Source organism: Carassius gibelio, chromosome A1 (assembly GCF_023724105.1).
Source record: "Carassius gibelio isolate Cgi1373 ecotype wild population from Czech Republic chromosome A1, carGib1.2-hapl.c, whole genome shotgun sequence".
Taxonomy (NCBI): domain Eukaryota; kingdom Metazoa; phylum Chordata; class Actinopteri; order Cypriniformes; family Cyprinidae; genus Carassius; species Carassius gibelio.
The window spans coordinates 10,846,809-10,866,441 of NC_068371.1; the positions used below are offsets into that span (position 1 = coordinate 10,846,809).

Sequence of the window (19,633 nt, forward strand, 5' to 3'; positions counted from 1 at the left end):
TCCAAGCACAGGCCCTAAGCATGACAATACAGGCTTGAAAATACAGATATATTAATTACTCCAGCACTTCACCTGCTCCCCATTGGTCCAAGAAGATGTAATCAACCCTATTGCAGACACCACTTTCCCCATAACCATCAGGATCCAATGCAATCATAAGACAATCATAAGGTCCCAGGCCAGCCATGCTAGAGGGAATAGCCACACTTGACAGTCATAGGTACATTTGAGGTTTTCAATTTATCGCATTCAACAACAGCGATAGCTCAGATAGGATTGGGAATGAATTGTATTTTTTTCACAAATTTTTTTCCCAACCTGATAGCTGTATGACTTCAGCGAACACAAATTTAATTATATCATGAAAAAGAGCAATGAAACCTCTCCTAGTTCATTAAAAAAGAAATTGCATTGGGATTATCTTGTGACATTTGTAAAAACTCTTGTTGACTTAATCTCACGTTGTCTTAGTGGGATCTGATTCCCACAATACTACTGTAGATGGCTATATTAAAATAAAAGTTAGCGCAAATTGATTTAATCACCCTCATGTTGTTTCAAACCCACAAAAAAAATGCTTTCTTCCATGGAACACAACATTTAAAATCAGAATAGCACAGAATGGCAGCATACAGGGCTCCAAAAAGGACAAAAAAGATTAAAGTGTTTTTTAGCTATTTGAGAATATTAAATATATATCATAGCATTAAAGATTTATTTTTTTTCAGTCAGCTCTCTTAACCAATCAGATGAAAAACACATGTCATGAATACCATGAATAAAATTCAGTACAAAAATTATATTAAATTCATCAAGTAAAAGTGATATCAAGTTTGAAGAGGCATGTTAATGTTTTTCACTAAAATAACACAAAATGAAGAATACATAAAAATATAATATAAGAAAATATAAAAAATAAAAATATATTTTGTCACTTATAGCTTAATTACAGTTCATTAAATGTCGCATTGAGTAGAAAATAAGAGATTGCACTATAAAACAACATGATATTTAGATTTACGATTTAAGATTGTAAATATCACAATATTAAATCTTAAATCTAAATACCATGTTGTCTTATACTATTGTGATAAATCTGAACATACTTTTTTCACCATATTCAATTGATGTGTCTTAATTGTATATTTTGTCAACAAAATCCTGAGAAGTATATTGTTCTCCCATATATTTATGCGAGTATCAGCATTCCCCTCACATTGCGTGTCAAAATAACAAAGTATGAAAAATAAATCAAGTTAAGTCTCGCACACTTTGTGTAAGCAGCACTGTTTGTAGCCAATAGCCACTTATGTAGAAAATTTGAAATCAGCAGCTTGACTGTTCCATGACTGCTGCCTTAGTAGGAAGCTGATCGTGTAGGCAGTAGACATCGAGTCTGCACACTGTGTTTTGGAACAAATGTTTGACTAATACACTGTGGAAGATTCCGGGAAATCTTGAAATTGCCATCAAAGGACAGAGTTAAAGTGTCACATAGAGTGTGGCACACAGAGCGAGACAACATTTATATTGTGTGGCACTTTCATATCACATTTTTCCTTTGTTGTTATTTTTTACTTGTCGTAGTTATTATATTTTGGTTTTGTGCCACATGGGGCTTGACCATATTCTTTATACTCATTCTAGATGTCTAGAAACAAAATCAGAGGATTGTGCCCAATAAAATCCGACAGTAGTAAACTAACATGTGACCTCAGGCTGTATCTATACTCTACAGCTGTTGCTGATGACAGAATAGTGTTTAGATGAACAAAGGGGACAGTGTTGCCACCGTGGTTGTCGCTGTTTGAACAGGGTCAGAGGTCCTGACTGAGATTATCATATTTTGTAAAGGGATTTTCCAGGGGAACGTGTGCATGTTGGCTCTAACCTACTTTAAGATCTTCCTATCTCATCAAAGCAATCTGGCTGTAACTCCTGCAGCCAGGCCAGCAAATGACACACACACACTCACATGCACGCACAGCAGTCCTTGGCTAAGTGTAATAATACCCTCTTCCCTAACTGCCTGCTTTGCTGCCTTGCTGTGATGTTACCGTTGGGGCCCATTGCTGCGCGATCAAAGCAAGGTTTTTGACAGCCTCCTCGGCATGTTAGTGCACACCCATGGAGTGAAACAGAGCTCAATGCATGAAAAATTTGCATCAACTAAATGAGCTTCTTGCACTACTCAGTCTCAGCTGGTCCCTCGGTGATCACCACAAGTCCATTTGAGATCCGCGTTTATTAATTGTCCAAAAGGCGGTTTGTATGTGTGTGTGTGTTTGCAATCCTATAGTAACATGTAATAATTTTTTCCTTACTTTTTGCTGTTGTTTTAATGAATCAATGCTTTCTACATGCAATACATGTAGAAAAAAATGTAGCATGGTTTCCAAAAAATATTAAGCTGCACATCCGTTTTCAAACTGATATCTCACATTTCTTTAATATCTCTAGAGCAGCAAATGAGCATATTAGACTGATTTCTGAAGGATCAAGCGACACTGAATAGTGGAAAATTCAGCTTTACCATTACATGAATACATATTATTTTTACGCAAATTAAAAAATAAAACAGTTATTTAAATTGTGATATAGCAACATGTTGGCCGCTAAGATGCGACATTTAATTGACACAAAACCCGCATATAAAAACCTAAATCTACCTACTATGAAACATTAACACTACTCTTTGTCTGCTATAAAAGCATTGTAATTTCTTCAGAATGTGCAAATGTACGTGTGTATTCGTTATTTGTGCGTTTACTTCCACTATTCTTGGTGATAAATTGAATAACAGTTCATCTAGGGAACGACAGTTGGGCCATATAAAGTTTCATTAGCATTTATGTCACCTTTATGTCATATACGATTTTTGTTTATGACTGCCCTAAAAGCACATTTTTGGAGTGCTATCATCTCTGTCAGGATGGGGCACAAATAAATAAATAACTAAATAAGCCCCCAGCTGTATGCAGAGCCGTGAGCAATCAGCCAGCTTCAAAAGCTCTAATAATGAAAGTGGTGTACCATGCCTTTTGCCTATTAATGGAATCTCTGTACCCCCAAGGCTGGCTCAATAGCATGCGCGTGCGCACACACACACATTACACCCCCATCATTAGCCTCTGTGGCCTAAGATAAACAGCAAGCTTCACCCTGGCCCAATACTCCCTGTCAAATGTGGTTTCAGACCCTAATGAACTCTGTCTCATGGGCCCCTGATTCACATACAGCCAAGCAAGGTTATGAGCCCACCCAGCCAAAATTGGCCTTATGAAGGGATTTAATTACAGTGTCCCCATAAAGCACTACTGCTTCATCAATACTGCATGAGCTCCACCATGGGGGAAGGTACGGGCCCCTGTGACAGAGATGATATGGGCCCCCAGGCAGAGAGAACTACTGCCCCCATCGTTGAAGAAGGTATGATACCTAACGAGGGCATGGTAGTGCAACTCGTAAGTGTATAAAACATTGGTTTTGACAGCTACCAGGAGAGATTCCTGTGGTCCAGACAGGTGGAGGAGGATGTATATGTCTAGCTGATTGGGTGAGAGGCAATCCCTGATGAACTATCTCAGGAAGGGTCTAATTACTTCAAATGAGCACAGCAGCATCTTCTTAGAGTGATTCCTGGTGAGCGGCTTGGCTGAGATATGATTTAGCTCATTTCTTCTTTTGTCTGCAATAAAATGAGCAGTACAGACCACATGATCTGGAATGATGACAGTCTAGCGGTTAGGGTTCTGACACAGACGCTGCAGGCTAGAACGTCACTGATGGGCTGCTATGAACCATTTCCTGCCCAATCGTTGTTTTGCCCTTCGGTAGGGCACTTAGTGTTGGTTATTTCAGTAGGTTGCATCTCCCATTGCACTGCAAACTCATGTTAATTGACGGATAAAACGTTTAATGGAATGTTACAAGTTAAATTAAACTTAGCTGAACTTGTATGACTTTCATTCTTCTTTGGAACAGAAACAAAGATATGTTGAAGAACAACATTGGACAAACAACAATGGATGCCATTCAGCCAACATTGACCTCCAACCACCTGTCATTTGTGTATTTATTCATCTGCAAAACACACTGAGAATCGCTTAACTGTCAAAAAACATGCCTGTTTCTATATGATGGTCAAAGTGGTAAAAGTCAAAGCTTTCAAATGTTGTATGTTATTTATCTTGATATCTAAAATCTTTACCAAACTAGTATGTCATAATTTTGTTACATTCACAGAAGTGATGTCTATGCAATAAAAGGCTTGCAAGTATATGCTTAAAACTGGGTCAACATCTTTTTTTGGGGCCACAATTTTTGTATATACATATTGTGGCGAGTGGGGCGGGGCCGAGAGGCGTGGGAACGAGGAGTGAGGCCAGGTGTAGTGATTGGAGATGCGCTCCACCGCCGGTATCGAGTCCCACGTAGGAGATGGAAGGATATAAAACTGGAGCAACTATAGTGAAAGACGAGAGAGGACCAGGCCTGGGACATTATTTTATGTTTTGGTTTTTATTTATGCTCACCAGTCGTCCGCGAGGGGCTGATGCGCTGTTTTTTGTTTATTTTGAATATTAAAGTGTTATTTGATTGTGTGCCAGTTCCCGCCTCCTTCTTCCCGACGACTATGGAGTTTTTATTATTACATATATACACACACACACACACACACACACACACACACACATACACATACAGTTTTCAAACATCTAAACCTGCATGCGCTGCATTTCTGTGACTGAAGAAAAAAAAATGAAAATGTAATGCTTGTGTTAACATTCTGAAACCTTACTATCTGGGATTAATTATTAAGAGTAAAGCTTTACATCAGTGAAACACAGAACAAGACAATCTTTGCTTTAGGTTTTTTATCCTTTTTTTGCCACTTATGGATGAAAAACAAATACAATTTATGGAGGTGGACTTATTAACAAAGCACTAAAGAACTTGAAAATCCATATTGATGCACTAAAAGAAAATACTGTACCTTGATGACCCGCTCAAACCTTGCTATCAGCAGAATCTTTAAACCACATGTTCCCTATAAAAATATTCCCAGATTAATTTTAAGCTTTGAAAGGAATCAATATTGGTAGCTTTTGTTTTGAACAGCACAAGCAGAAGGTTTATATGATTCCATGATAGAAAGACAATTCCTCCAGATTATTGCACTGTCATCTACTACAGCTGCTATGATTTTCTGCCTGGTTAAATCTAGCTTTAAACCATATAATCAAATGTGTACTGCAGTTTCAATCTACAAGAACAAAGAGTTATGAATCTTCTCTGAAAAAGCCATCTATCCTTCTCTCTCATTTCTGGAGGTCATGGATTCTGAGGCTTTTAACTGTCCCAAAAGGATTTCATCTATGTTCACCATTACAGTTCTCACAATCTGACATCTTAATTGAATTCCATGGCAGAGACACTCTAGGAACAGAGGCTGTCTGATTAACAGGAGGTAATATATATATATATATATATATATATATATATATATATATATATATATATATATATATATATATATATATATATATATATATATATAATGCAACATATAATGCAAAAATATAGTGGGAAAAAAACCCTCCCCTCCCCAAACCCCGCACCAAAAAAAAAGTAGATATTAGCAGACATATGTCATTTATTATCTCTCAGAATAGCCTACTTACAATTATTTATTTGTCATAAAGGGGTGTATGATTAAAAGTGTGTTAAATTAACTATTAATGTTATTCATAGCACTACCAGGCATTTTTACATAATTTTTTAATGGATAACCAGTTAATGTAATGGAACTTTGATTCATACATTTTCAAATTCTTAATTGAAAGCAGATAAATGATTAATCTGTAAATCACTATGTAACATATGATAATGACTTTATGACAGCTATAATTAAGTAACTAGACTGCAAAAAGTAAAATAAAAGGTTACATAATATTTTTGCTATGCCATGACAAAAATTATGTGCTTATAAAATAATAATAATAATCATCATCATCATCATGATAATAATAATAATAAAATATTAATAATAATTATGTTTGTGAGCATATAAATAGCATGTGCTCAAAGATAAAAAGAGTTACATGTGCAGCTGAGTTTTTATAAATTCACATATCATATGACACATGGTATGCTGGGTTTCCCCCTAAAAGCAGCATGATCGGTGGATAGACCAGATGTTATTATAAAAGACCTCACTTTGTGCTGTTACTGTCATCTTTTGAGTGTTTCTTGGAATGTGTATTACTGAAGCCACATGAAGGTCAGGAGACTGAGATCAGACACAGAACATGTGATCTCTACCCTCCTTCAGTCAACAACAAACTGACAGCAAGACTATTCTCACCCATCTTTTATTTCATTATATATTAGAAACAATAAAATATATGCAATTATCTATCTATCTATCTATCTATCTATCTATCTATCTATCTATCTATCTATCTATCTATATAATGATTACAACATTATAGTAAATAAAGTGGCAATTTGTTTTGTCAAATATCTGTGCCTTGATAAGTACCTGTAGACCTTGATACAAATTTAATAGCTCCATCCACTTGTGGACAAGTGCAGCTTTTGGATTCTCTGCCTAAGTTGACCTCAGACTGGACAAGTTATGATTTCCTCTGAAGCCTAAGGGTAATGACATAATTAAAAAAGAAGTTATTTCACAGAATTGTATAGCACTGATGAAAACATTGCCTGAGATTGTCTGCGGGGGCATGTTGTATATTGATTGGAGAAACCTGTTATCAGTAGCCTCGCATGAACTGAGGGAGCTGTTCACTCATGATAAAGACTGTCCAGAGTCAGAGCAGATGTGTGTGTATGGCCTGAGCTGCTGGATAGATGGATGTGCAGACAATCTTTCTCCCATTGGCTGAAGTGTAGCCTGTGTCTGAAACTTCACTGTACGGTCAGTAGGTGACTTAACAGATGGAATTTTAGTTTGAAGGTCCCTCAACAGCAAACTACCTTCAGAGTCAGGTGATATTAGTAGAGTCGGGTCGCGTGATATTCAGATCACAATGGCAACTGAAGAGAAGTGTATTATGTTGCTGATTTTACATCGGTGGCAACAAAGGCAACGCAGAGATTAAATGTTGATGAATACGTATAAGTTCGCATAATTTTTCCTCTTGGCCCGCCATTGTATTCAAACCTTCTTCTTCTGTAAACACAATATACTTGAATTATTGTACAATACTTGCAATGTCGCCCCCACCGACAACGCATAGTATTGCGTGCATCGGCGCGTCACGTATCAAAAACTAGGACGACACATTTGGCTACGCACCGACGCATAATGGCGGCCGAAGCATAACGATGCGTAGCCTCGGGGATGCGTAGCCTCGGGGATGCGTATGTGTACTGATGTGTTGACTATGAAACGGCCCTTACAATAATATGATCTGGAAAAAGAATAAGTTTATGTCAGTTTTTCTTTCCCCCCATCAGCTCTATGGGATGCATTTTTTTTTCACAAGCACAATACAACAAGCAGCAAAGGACAGATTTACGCAACCTTTAAAAACATTGTATTTCTTTGTACCTTGATGTCTTCCTGCCTAAATATATTGCCTTGAGAAAGTTTCAGTAAACTTCAGTCAGCATCAACAGCATTTGAAGGTTCTAGGCAAAGTCTAAGAGTTTTTATCCACTAGAAATGTACAGTTTCTCTTCAGGAACTCAAGTTGCATCGAACGCTTTGGGGAATGCCTTTGGCGAGACCTACTCTGAATATCGTGTGCAATCTGTCCAATGGAAGTGCGTGACATCACAGGCAGGGTGACGTAGCGACCAGGAAGCTATAAAACCATGTGCCGCGCAGCTGGCTTCAGCTTTGCGTCTTTCAGCAAGCACTCTGTGTTTGCATGTCAAAAAGTCTGTCCTGTCAGTCTTATTTATTGTTGTCTGTCTTAAAAATGAAAAGCAGCTCAATATGCCAAAAAGCAAGGCAAAGACAAAGCATGTAAGGGGCGATTCCAGATCGCGTTATAAATTATGTTTTCCTCCCTGCCGTCGCTACATTACGAGCGGGCATATACACAGTATATCACAGGTTTGCCTGGGATCTGATACAATGAACAATTGCCAATGCGGACGCTTCGATCCCGGAGGGCTCTCTTCGAGAAGGGAGCCTTCACCAGCCTTCCCTGCGGTGCTGACCCCGCTTCTGCTGAGGCAGAGGATCAACACTTCACCTCTCTTCCTCCGAGGAGGTTGATGTGGAGACTGTTAGCTTGGATTCGCCACACCTATCGCCCCAATATGAGGAGCTGTTGGAGGTGGTTACTCGCGCAGTAAGTAGGTTAAAAATCGACTGGCATGCTGAGAAACACACCTAGCTGCAGAAAAGCAAGCTAGATGAACGCTTTCTGCGGCCGAGGCAACCACTTCCTTGCCGGAGCCTTCCTTTCTTTCCCGATCTCCATGACGAAATCATGAGATCGTGGAATCACCCTTATTCTACCCGCCACTTCAGCCCCAAGCCACAATATTATGGCAATGTGATGGGGCTGGGAGAGCGGGGTTGTAGATTGATGTCACGGGTCGAACAGACGGTCGTGGGCAATCTGTCCCCCAGATTGGCATCGTCTCTAAAGGCTCCGGTGTTGCCTACTAAGCCACTTAAAACGAAATCTACGCTGGTGGGCAAGGGTTATGTAGCAGCAGGTCAGGCTGGGGCGTGCCTTCACACTATGGCAGTCCTTCAAGCATATCAAGCCGACCTGCTGGGAGATATCGACGAGGGGATCAAGTCCAAAGATATCGAAAAGCTTAGACAGACCACTGATCTCTCCCTCCGCGCCTCTAAAGAGACCGCTCGCGCTTTTGGGCAGTCTATGGCACCCTTAGTGGCCGAGGAGATGCATTTGTGGCTGACCCTGTCAGAGATAAAAAAAAAAAAACGAGACAGGGTCTGCCTCCTGGACGCCTTGCTTCAGCATTCTGGCCTGTTTGGCGACACAGTCAATACTGTCATCGACAGGTTCCAGGAGGCACGCAAACAGGCGGCGTTCCATAGTTTCCTCCCTTGTCACTCTTGTGGGGCATCTGGGCGGGAGATGCCCACGCCACATAGCTCATACCGGCCCCCAGCAGGCTCTGGTTATGTAACAAGAAGTGAATACCCTATTAAGGAAGGAGGCCATCGAGGTGGTCCCTCCACAAGACATGTTATGTCACTGAAGTTCAAAATTCTCACCATCAAGCATGTTGTAGCTCAAATCAGATCCGAGGACTGGTTTGTCACAATAGATCTCAAATATGCATACTTCCACATATCCATCCTTCCACAATACAGGACGTTTCTTACCAATATTGAGTACTTCCTTTCGGCCTTGCACTGTAACCCTCTGGAGTCTAAGGGTATTTTTGGGGCCTGGAGAAGTTTTGTCATGCCCTGACATTTGTGCTTTTTCAGTTTCTTATAAATATCTAAATGGGTAAAGTCTAATCTCACTGTAATCAGCACATACTGGGCTACAATAATATGTGAGCAGCATGTATGTACATGATTGTGTTTTTGAGAAAAACAATATTATGCTTGGTTAGTGAAAAACTAAAAATGTTAAATCACTTGAATAAGGCAATAAAACACATACAGAACATTGGTTCCCAGGACTTTTGAGAACTGGAGCTTATAGCCTAGAATGTTTCTTTCTAGATAATATGAAAATCATCTTATTTACTCACTCACAGAAAACGATATATTGATTAAAATTTTCTAAGACACTTTTTGTTGGTAAAAGTCATATTCGAGTAGGCGTCAACTACCATGAATATCATTGTGATTTACACCTGAGAAGACAAAGGCCCGCTTAATGAGCTGCATAATGAGCCTCTCAGTCAGCTTGTGTCACTGAGAGGGAGGAGTTACAAGAAAGAATGTGAGGACAAAATAAATCTATATAATTTTATGTTTGTAGTTTATTTAGAATATATTTAATTATCCCACAAAATGATTTAATATCCACTTGAGGGAGCAGTTAAACAGTTTATTAGGAACAATCAAAGCTGACTTTCAAACTAATTTCTTTGCATCATTACTCCAGTCACACAAAAAAACATGTATTATTATTATTATTATTATTATTATTATTATTATTATTATTAATGTTGAAAAGAGCTGAGAATTGTTTTTTTTTTCTGTTTTTTTAGGGGGGATAAACTGAAAGAACAGCATTGTCTGTTACATCTGTTACAGTTATCTTTATTAGTTACATTTATATTATTTACATCAAGCTTTTGATTGGTATAGTATTGTGTATTGTTATTGAAACTTCATAATATTTCACTTAATTATACATGTATTCAGGAATTATAGTTTAGAAAAAGTATTCGGAAAAAGTCTAACTAGTAAAATGTTTACACATTATGTGAAAACTAGTACAAGTATATAAATAAATAAAAAGAGACTTACTGATGTTTATGATCTCTGCTGAATAAAGCACTTCATCTTTTTTTTCTGAGGAAATCCATTTCTCAAATCCTCAACCACATCAGATCTTTTTGGGGTGAATTATGTCTTATTCCTCTCATCGCGAAGCAAACAGTAAAATAAAAAAAACTTGAAGAACAGTCTTGCTGCTTTTTCTTCTGTGTGGGCGTATTCAAGCCGTGTGCTTCAGTTTGAATCTGAATAGCACGTTCAGCGCGGGGGCGTGGTCTCATTAGATATAATGAAGAGAGACATAAAAAACGGACATTGCATTGTTTTCATATGGATTACTTTATCACAGAATATTTGTTTTCGGCGGCACTTGTTTAGTTTAAAAGCAGACATTTCAAGCTTTCTATAGATATCTCTCATGTCTCTTCGTTGACTATTCACTGAGTTACAGTTCATCTTAATGACGTGTTTGTAAATGAAGATCAGCGCAGACAAAGGCTGCAGACAGCACACCTTGTTTGTTATCTTTATTTTATAAGTGCACAAAGTTTTGATGTTATTACGTCTGTATACAAAAAAAGAAGACCCTTTAAAGATTCGATTGATGTATTGCTCTTATCTGTACGATTAAAACTGAAAGTGTAATTTGAGTTCTTTTCGGGGTTATAAGGAGAAAATGACTCATAACGCATATACGCGTTAATCGAAAGCACTTCCTTTCGGCCTTGCACTGTAACCCCACACATTCACAATATGTGTAGATGCGGCTCTGGTTCCTCTGCGTATGCAGGGCATCCGCATTCTGAATTATATCAAAGATTGGTAGATTTTAACTCAATCAGAGCACATGGCGGTTCGACATCGAGATGTCGTTCTCGCACACACGGGAGAGCTGGGTTTGAGACTAAACGCCAAGAAGAATGTACTTTCTCCAGTTCAGAGGACCACCTATCTAGGCGTAGTGTGGGATTCGACCACGATGCAGGCACATCTGTTTCCTGCATTGATCGAGTCGATCCTCACGTCAGTCAAGAGAGTCAAAGAAGGCCAGTCACTCACTGTCAAACAGTTTCAGACTATTAGGTCTGATGGCAGCTGCGTCCAACGTGATACCTTTTGGCCTGCTGTACATGAGACCCCTACAGTGGTGCCTCAAGTCCAAGGGCTTTTCCCTGAGGGGGGATCCACTTCGAACTATCAAGGTCACTTGGCGATGTCTTCATGCCTTAGACATGTGGAAGAAACCTTGGTTCTTAAATCAGGGCCCGGTGCTGCAAGCTCTTTGTCGGCGAGTAACGCTAGCGACAGATACGTCCCTCACCGGTTGGGGTGCGGTCATGTGTTGCCACCCTGCCCGCGGTCTGTGGAGCTTTCGCCATCTGACATGGCATATCAATTGTCTAAAGATGCTTGCTGTGTATCAAGAATTAAAACATTTCCTCCTAGACCTGAGAGGTCACCATGTGTTGGTGCGCACTGACCCGGGGAATGGAGGCTTCACCCCGAGGTGGTGAAGCAGACACGGAGAATGTCTGGCATAGCCGAGGTTGACCTCTCTGCGACTCGGGAGACATCGCAATGTCCCCTCTGGTTATCTCTAGTTCATCCAGCTCCTCTGGGACCGGATGCTATGGTACAGACCTGGCCGAGGATTCGTCTGCATGCATTTCCCACTATTGCTCTGTTCCCGGGAGTTCTGACGAGAGTACGCTGGAATGGGGTCCATCTGTTGTTAGTAGCCCCGTTCTGGCTGGGCCGAGTATGGTTTGCAGATCTGATTTCTCTCATCGAAGGCTCTCCATGGGAGATTTCGATTTGGACAGATCTACTCTCTCAGGCGCAGGGCAAGATAATTCACCCTCACCCAGAGTTGTGGAAACTGTGGGTGTGACCCCTGAGGGGGCACAGCTCATAGCATCCAGTCTCTCAACCAAGGTTCTTGAGACCCTCCACCAATCCAGAGCTCCCTCTACGGGGAAACTGTACACCCTGAGGTGGAAACTCTTCACCTCATGGTGCAGAGACGGCCAGATTGACCCTGTTAACTGCCCAGTTGGTACAGTTATGGAGTTTCTCCAAGCTAGGCTCTCTGCGGGGGTTAACTCACTCCACCTTAAAGTTGTACGTGGCAGCCATTGCTGGTCTATACCCTCATTTGGGAGTCAAGGCTCACTCTACTCAGTGTATGGTGGCTTCTAAGGCCGTCTCAGCAGGTGTGTCGCTCTGTGCTCTTCGGATACATTCTAGGCAGGGATTTGGAAGTCTGGCAGCGTGGGCACATCATTCCTCAAAGCGTTCGATGCAGCTCAAGTTCCTGAAGAGGAACTTCACAAAGGTTACGAATGTAACTCTAGTTCCTCGAGGGAACGAGATGCTGCGTCGCATCGCCTTACTCACACCCCTGCCAGCGCTTGCTTCCCTACTCGAAGCTGAAGCCAGCTGCGTGGCACGTGCTTTTATAGCTTCCTGGTCGCTATGTCACCCCACCCGTGATGTCATGCCCTTCCATTGGAGAGATTGCACACAATATTCAGAATTGGTCTCACCAAAGGCGTTCCCCAAAGTGTTCAACGCAATGTCTCGTTCCCTCGAGGAACTAGGGTTTCATTCGTAAACTTGATTTTCAATGTTTCAAAAGCTCAAAAAACTGTCTGTACTTCCACCACTTTGGGTCCAATTAAATAAAGCCCCCATGATGACTAAAGTCTACAGGCTCTCTTCAAATCAAAATATTGTATAATGGATAATTGATTAATAAATAAAATAGAAATATGAAAAGCTAATGCATGCACAGTGAATATTATGCGCTTGTTTCTGTATTGCACTTTTTTAATGTCATATCAACCATTTTATTTAGATTAAAAATACTTAAAATAACAATATTCATTTTAAGTTAACTTCCATTTTCATCCCCCCTTTCATTATTATATTAACCATTTGACTAAAATGCAAAACTTACATTTGCTGCTTTGAAATTATTATATCTTCCATAAAAATACATTTAAATTCAAACAACTATATTTCAGAATTTGTCTGTACACCCTCAGACAAAATTAAAAGTAGTAAATAGTACTAATATGTATCATTTATCTTTTTTGTTTGTTTTGTTTTAATGACAGTGGTTGAAAAAACCAAACCAATTACAGTAACAATAACTGTAGTTTTATTACAGTAACAATAACTGTAGTGTAGTAAACATTACATTTCTATTACATTTATGCATTTAGCAGACACTTTTATCCAAAGCGACTTACATTGCATTCAGGGTAACAATTTTCTCCTAACATGTGTTCCCTGGGATTCGAACCCCCAACCTTGCAATGGCTTACCACTTGAGCTACAAGAACACATAGTATTTTAGTGAAAATTATGGTATATTTGAAAGATTTGTGAGATTTGAATGGTTTGTATACAGTAATGGTTTGGCACTTAAAGAGACATATGTCACTCTCCAGTTGATGAATGATTTGTGTAAAGACACCACCATCCCCCTCTACACAAAGACACACACCAGTCAGTAAGTGTCATTACCTGACAGCTGCTACGCTGTGACTGTTGCTATGGTTTTCTGATGAATGGTTCAAATCTGTGACCTCTGACTTCTCTTTTGTGCTCAGTCACCATGCAAACATCACAAACCTAACACAGTCCACACACACATAAATGAACTGTTCACTGCTCATCTGAGGCAAATCTGAATTAATCTCTGAATTATGTCAACATTATACAAAGCAGAGTTATAATTGCCTTCTTTCATTTCGCATATCCAGCACAAAAAGAGCTACAGTGGGTTTGGATCAATGCAGGTTCGTCTTTATGTAGATTCCCACTAAGCACTCTTTTGATTTCTCACAAGGCTCTTTTAAATGCTTGTTAAAGCTATTTAACAAACATTGACAACATACAGATCTGAAGGGAGCTTGATCAATGAAAATTATGCTCTTTCAAATGGCTTTTGTCATCATGCAGATGACTTATTTAAATATATTGACTTGCATACATTATCACTGAACTCAGTGATAGTGGATTGATTGCAACAACTCAGTCTCTGTATGCTTGTTTGTTTGTTCTCAGTGCTTCGCTCAAAGATTTAATGCTCAGGTTCAGCATAGAGCATAAAACAAAAGTGGATTGCTGAGGTAATTTGATTTAGGGAGAATTTGATTAAATTGAGTTCATTTTGACTTTAGACTGCAGACTTTTGTATCTTTACATATCTGAGCACAATTTGAGACAACTCCGAGACACATGAGAGATTGCTGGGCTATTTTTCTCAAGATGAAAAACCTAACCAGGAAACTGAAAAACTCATTCACTCATCTCAATGCCCCCTACAAGAAAATATGAGATATTAAGGAGAACTAATTTGTGATATTTCTAATTTGTTAAATTTTACACTAAGTGTAAAGCATATAAACCTTCGGTATCTTCTACAAAATCACTAAGTCTCTGAATTGCATTCTAAAATCCCATCTCTCCTGGGCCCATTACAAAACCACACAGCCCAACAAAAGAGAAGCATGATTATCAATATTCTCCACAGAGACTACATTTACATCCCTGTAACCTTTCAGAGGAAGGCAGGGAGGTCAGGAGAAATTTCCTGTCTGTGTGCCATTCTCTCTCATTTAATTGGCTTGAGAGGCTCTGCCCTTTGTGGTCCTGTCTGCATTTTCTCTTGTCTGCTTTCTGCTGTTTATTCCACTCACTTGGCATGAGAAGCCCCAGCGCAGCATTAACTGTGAGAGCGAGCTGATAGGGCATTTTGTAGCACTCTATTCTCTTTTCTTGTGCAATGGAAGCCTCAACATTCAGAGTCCGCAATAATGATATTCCCATTACTTGTACATCTTCGAGATAAAGCCTCAAAAATCTATTGCAAAAATAAAGTCCAACATTCCATTTATGCTCTGTGGCTATTCAACATTCAAAACACTACAAAAATTATCTTCATAACCAGTATTTTTGCCCTGAAAAGAAAAGAAAAAAGAAAATGTTGTGTTTTCAAAAGACATCGATCAATGGCAGCTAATAAATGTAATTTCATGCACATCAATTATTTTTTATTCTTGATTCTTGCACTGTGGCATTACAAGAAAGATGAAAAACTCCAAATATGCAGTTTGCTGCCATTAGCCTATTCATGGTGGTGTGGTGGATGGCATCTTTTCCATTATTAATGCTGAAATACCACTAACTGTCAGTAAATAGCTATGTCAGCAGTGAAACGAAATGCAGGAGAGTGGAGATTAATGTATTTGTCAGTTCCTCTGAGTGGTTATGGACACATTATTGCCTTTGCCATAAAATCAGGTCAATATGAATGTACTTATTGTAGAGAAAAGTCAGATGACAGGTTTTCTGAAGCAGTATGTTGACGGTAATTGGCTCTTTGGTTTAAATATCCTTTAAAGTCTGTGCATCTGCTTTAATATTAATGTAAAATTAGCAGCGTTTTGGAAAAGAATGGAGAAGACTTGCAGAGTTGTGCAGAGCTCAGAAGAGTAAAAGCAGAATTTCTGTGAGGTCATTATGAGTTCATTTTTTATTACTTTAGTCAGATTACGATTTAAAAACTAAAATGTTACATTTTCCAAAGAAAATATAAGTTCTGCGACTCAGGACATGCAGCATCTTTAAAAAATATAATCAACTCTGTGTCATATTTACTCTGTCATAAGTTATTCCAAACCTGTATAACATATATGGTTATCTTTCTTCTGTGGAACACAAAACAATATAGCACGCTTATTTCTTTAGTTTTCCCAGATGTGTAAAATTTCTGTCATTACGTTTCTTGACATCAACATGGTTCATCAACAAGACTTCTACATTTTGGGGTGAAATATTCATTTATCTCTTAGTTTGTTGAAATCCCTATGATGCTGGCTAAAACTATAGTGCCAATAAACATTATATAGCTGTGTTATGGTTCTAGTGAAATGGCAAGCACATTTGGTGTTTGTGCATGTAAGTTAGAAAAAGAAAGAGAGAGAGAGAGGAACGTGTCAAATGGATAAATGTCACAGGGCGCTTCATCGATAGCAGGCCCTCCCCTCCCTGTTGAAATGCCATGTGTAAATCGTAGTTCCAGGGCCGACAGCCAGCCTCCCAGAGCAGAATAATGAGATTACAGCATTCGCTGCCACTGTGGACGCACAGGGGTGGGCTGGGCAGGCACACATAAACCTGGCTTACACAAAGAGAGCAAATCAGCTACATTTCACACACGCTGAAGGAAAAAGTATACTTTTACACGGAGACAGATTACAATTACCTCACTTTCTCACTTTCCAACTGTCTTTCACAGTCGGTCACTCTTCTAGTTACGTTATCTCTCCAGTCTCTCGCTCATATCGAACTGCCTCCAAACTTCTCATTTCCACATATTTGCATAACATGCAGTTAACATGCACAGTTGATTTAGCAGAGATGAATGTTTGCTCAGATAACAGGAGGGACAAATTTCTCACACTCTCTTGAAAATAATATCTCAAGGTAGAAATAAAAAATAAATAAAAAAAGTAATCAAGCTCATCTTCTAAATCTAAATTTTTCAAAACACATTAAAAATGCAATTTACAGACAATGATGAATACAACTCTTCAGTGATGATTCAGTGATTTTTTTTTCTTCCTCTTCTTTTTTCATTCTTCAGAAAATCAACTGTGAAGCACTAAATTGAAGAACATATAAAAAGCATCCTTTACAATCTCTAAAGAACCATATGCTATCTTACATCCAAATGGGTCAGTCAAATCGAGAAGTGAGATTAGTTCATATACTAAAACCTTAATATCGCACTTTTAATGGATCAATCCCCTTGTCCTCCAGCCTTCTGTTTTAATAGCACAGAGGAAAATCCCAGCGTCTCAGACCATCTTGGATGAAAACTGTTGTAGAAGAGAGAAACGCATTTGTTCTTTATCTCCTCTGTCTCCAGAGTGTTTATTTTATTTTATTTTATTTTTTAAGGTCAATCTTGGATTCACTGGTGAATTCATGAATTAATTCATACTTCATTCATTCCATCTGCAGTGCAGGTACCAGATGAAAGAAATAACACATGCTCACCAAGAGCCAAAGCATCATCTGGTGAAGAATATGAATAATTCAAATCAAATGAGCCATAACAACTAAAGCATATTCCACAATTCTCCCCCCTCTTTTTTTTCCAGCTGAAGTGAAAGAGCGAACAGGTTTGGTCAAGATTTTCCTTTCAGAGGCTCTCACAGTTTATAGGTTCCACTTATCTAATTACATGCATGACACAAGGTCAGGTGACTCAGAGTGAGATGGCTGAGGAGTACTTTTAGTTCAAAGAGGTACTCAAGCTTATATGCCTCCTGATTTCCATGTAAATAACATGTAAGTTAAGTGGCACATAGCAAATCAAAAGTCAGGGTTATAGAGTGCATGATAGATAGACAGAGAGCTATATAGCTATATATAGCTATAGCTAGCTAGACAGACAGACAGAGAGAGAGTGAGAGAGAGAGCGAGAGAGATGGAAGGACGGACAGACAGGCAGACAGACAGACAGACAGACAGACAGGCAGGCAGGCAGGCAGACAGACAGACAGACAGACAGACAGACAGACAGACAGACAGACAGACAGACAGACAGATAGATAGATAGATAGATAGATAGATAGATAGATAGATAGATAGATAGATAGATAGATAGATAAGCCATATAGCATTTACAAAAATAAATTATCATGACATTTTCTAGTCTTTGAAGTATCTTGAAGAAAAATATAATATGAATAAGTATGCATGAATATTATGTATCATATGGTTTTTACATTGAGGGATTTTCAAAAGCAAGTCATATTGAGCCGTTTATCTCTGACAGAACTCTGCAGACGATTTTAACTTTTATCAGACAAATGTACTTATGTCCGTTTGTGCGATGAAACGGCAGAGATAATACATCAAATTAAACATGGATTGCAAAAACATTTTACTATCACAGTTACAGTGACTGTCGTTTTAACCGTGATATTTCGAGCACTGTTTATGTTTGTTATAAACATTTAAAGTGTCACGTTTAAAAAAAATGTATTTTTACCACCCAGGTCTGTGTGTTGGACACCACGTTGCCGCTCTCTGGAAGCTCTTGCTTCGAATGAGACTCGAACGCTGATTCGTGTTTTATATAGAGGTCTAAAAATATAGTTTGGCTATCAAAGGCCTGTATATTGTGAGTGACATGTCTAAGAACCAATCAGAGATCCAAAACAAAATCTAACTCCTCCCGTTATCCGAGTTTAGCCCAGCCTCTCTGAATCGCCATTAAAGTTGTCCTCCCTTTTTTCCGTATATGGTTACGCACGAAGTTGATTGACAGATATGCACGCCCCCTCGATTCGCGGGCATCCGCAGACGCTACGCTGGCTCCACACTGGCTGACACAGTAACCTGTGAGCTACTGTGCTCCTGCTTCTCCCCTTCCAGAAACATTGTGAGGAAAGAAAACAAACCTGCATGGATGGATCCTTTACTTTTAAACATATTTTAGTGACCGTGAATGAACTGAAACGTTTCGGATTTCGCGATTGATCTGAATGTTTCAATCGCTCGCGGTGAAGCGAACGCGGATTCCTCGCGCAGATAATCAAAGTCTCTCAAACGTACCGTTTAGCTGCACAAAAATGGATGTTCTGGCCAATTACAGTATTTTTCAAGAACTTCAACTTGTTCATGACACTGGCTACTTCTCTGCGATGCCGTCTCTGGAGGAAAACTGGCAGCAGGTGAATTGCTTTTATCTCTGTCTTTGCAATTTGTCCAACTTTTTTTTTTTTTTTTCGCGTGTCAGTGCGCTCGTGCGTGTTCACTCAACTTAGGAAGACGCGACAAACAATATTTATTGCGTTTTGCATAATTGCAACTCTGCATTCTATTGCATATGCATCTTAAAATACCGTAGCCTATGTTTGAAATATGTTAATGTTTTCATGCTATACAGTTTACTTCTTGCGACCAAGTGCAATGTAGCTAAACATGCTGGGGAATTAAGATCTGAATAATACAAAGATAGACTCTTTGAATTATAGATCTACATCTGTCCTATCAGGGTTTTTTCTTTCTTTCTTTTTTTCAGTCCCATCAGGCTTGCACAGAGTCTCGGCTCTACTGCATTATATATAAATACAGGCGCGTGATTAACTCATAATGTGTCTGGCAGTTGAACGTGCATGACTATAC

At 39.1% G+C, this 19,633-nt stretch overlaps 2 protein-coding genes and 1 long non-coding RNA gene across 4 annotated transcripts in view; 2 read left to right on the top strand and 1 right to left on the bottom strand.

Annotated features, from left to right (window-relative positions):
* Window positions 1-19,633, top strand: part of LOC127992420 (uncharacterized) — a 431,446-nt gene that overhangs the window by 225,263 nt on the left and 186,550 nt on the right. The window lies entirely within an intron of this gene.
* On the bottom strand, window positions 13,717-18,558 carry LOC127993260 (uncharacterized). Of its 2 annotated transcripts, none has more exons than XR_008166332.1 (4): window positions 18,495-18,558; window positions 17,225-17,313; window positions 16,698-17,096; window positions 13,717-16,609 (listed from the first exon to the last, which is right to left on the bottom strand). It is a non-coding gene; the product is annotated as an uncharacterized LOC127993260 (long non-coding RNA). The 2 variants fall into 2 exon arrangements; XR_008166384.1 differs by having other exon boundaries at window positions 17,212-17,313.
* LOC127992683 (Krueppel-like factor 7) overlaps window positions 18,807-19,633 on the top strand; it is a 42,192-nt gene continuing 41,365 nt past the window's right edge. Inside the window, exon 1 of the mRNA XM_052591674.1 lies at window positions 18,807-19,179. Within this exon, the coding sequence (XP_052447634.1) occupies window positions 18,991-19,179 (189 nt within the window). The 5' untranslated portion in view covers window positions 18,807-18,990. The remainder of the gene's footprint in view (window positions 19,180-19,633) is intronic.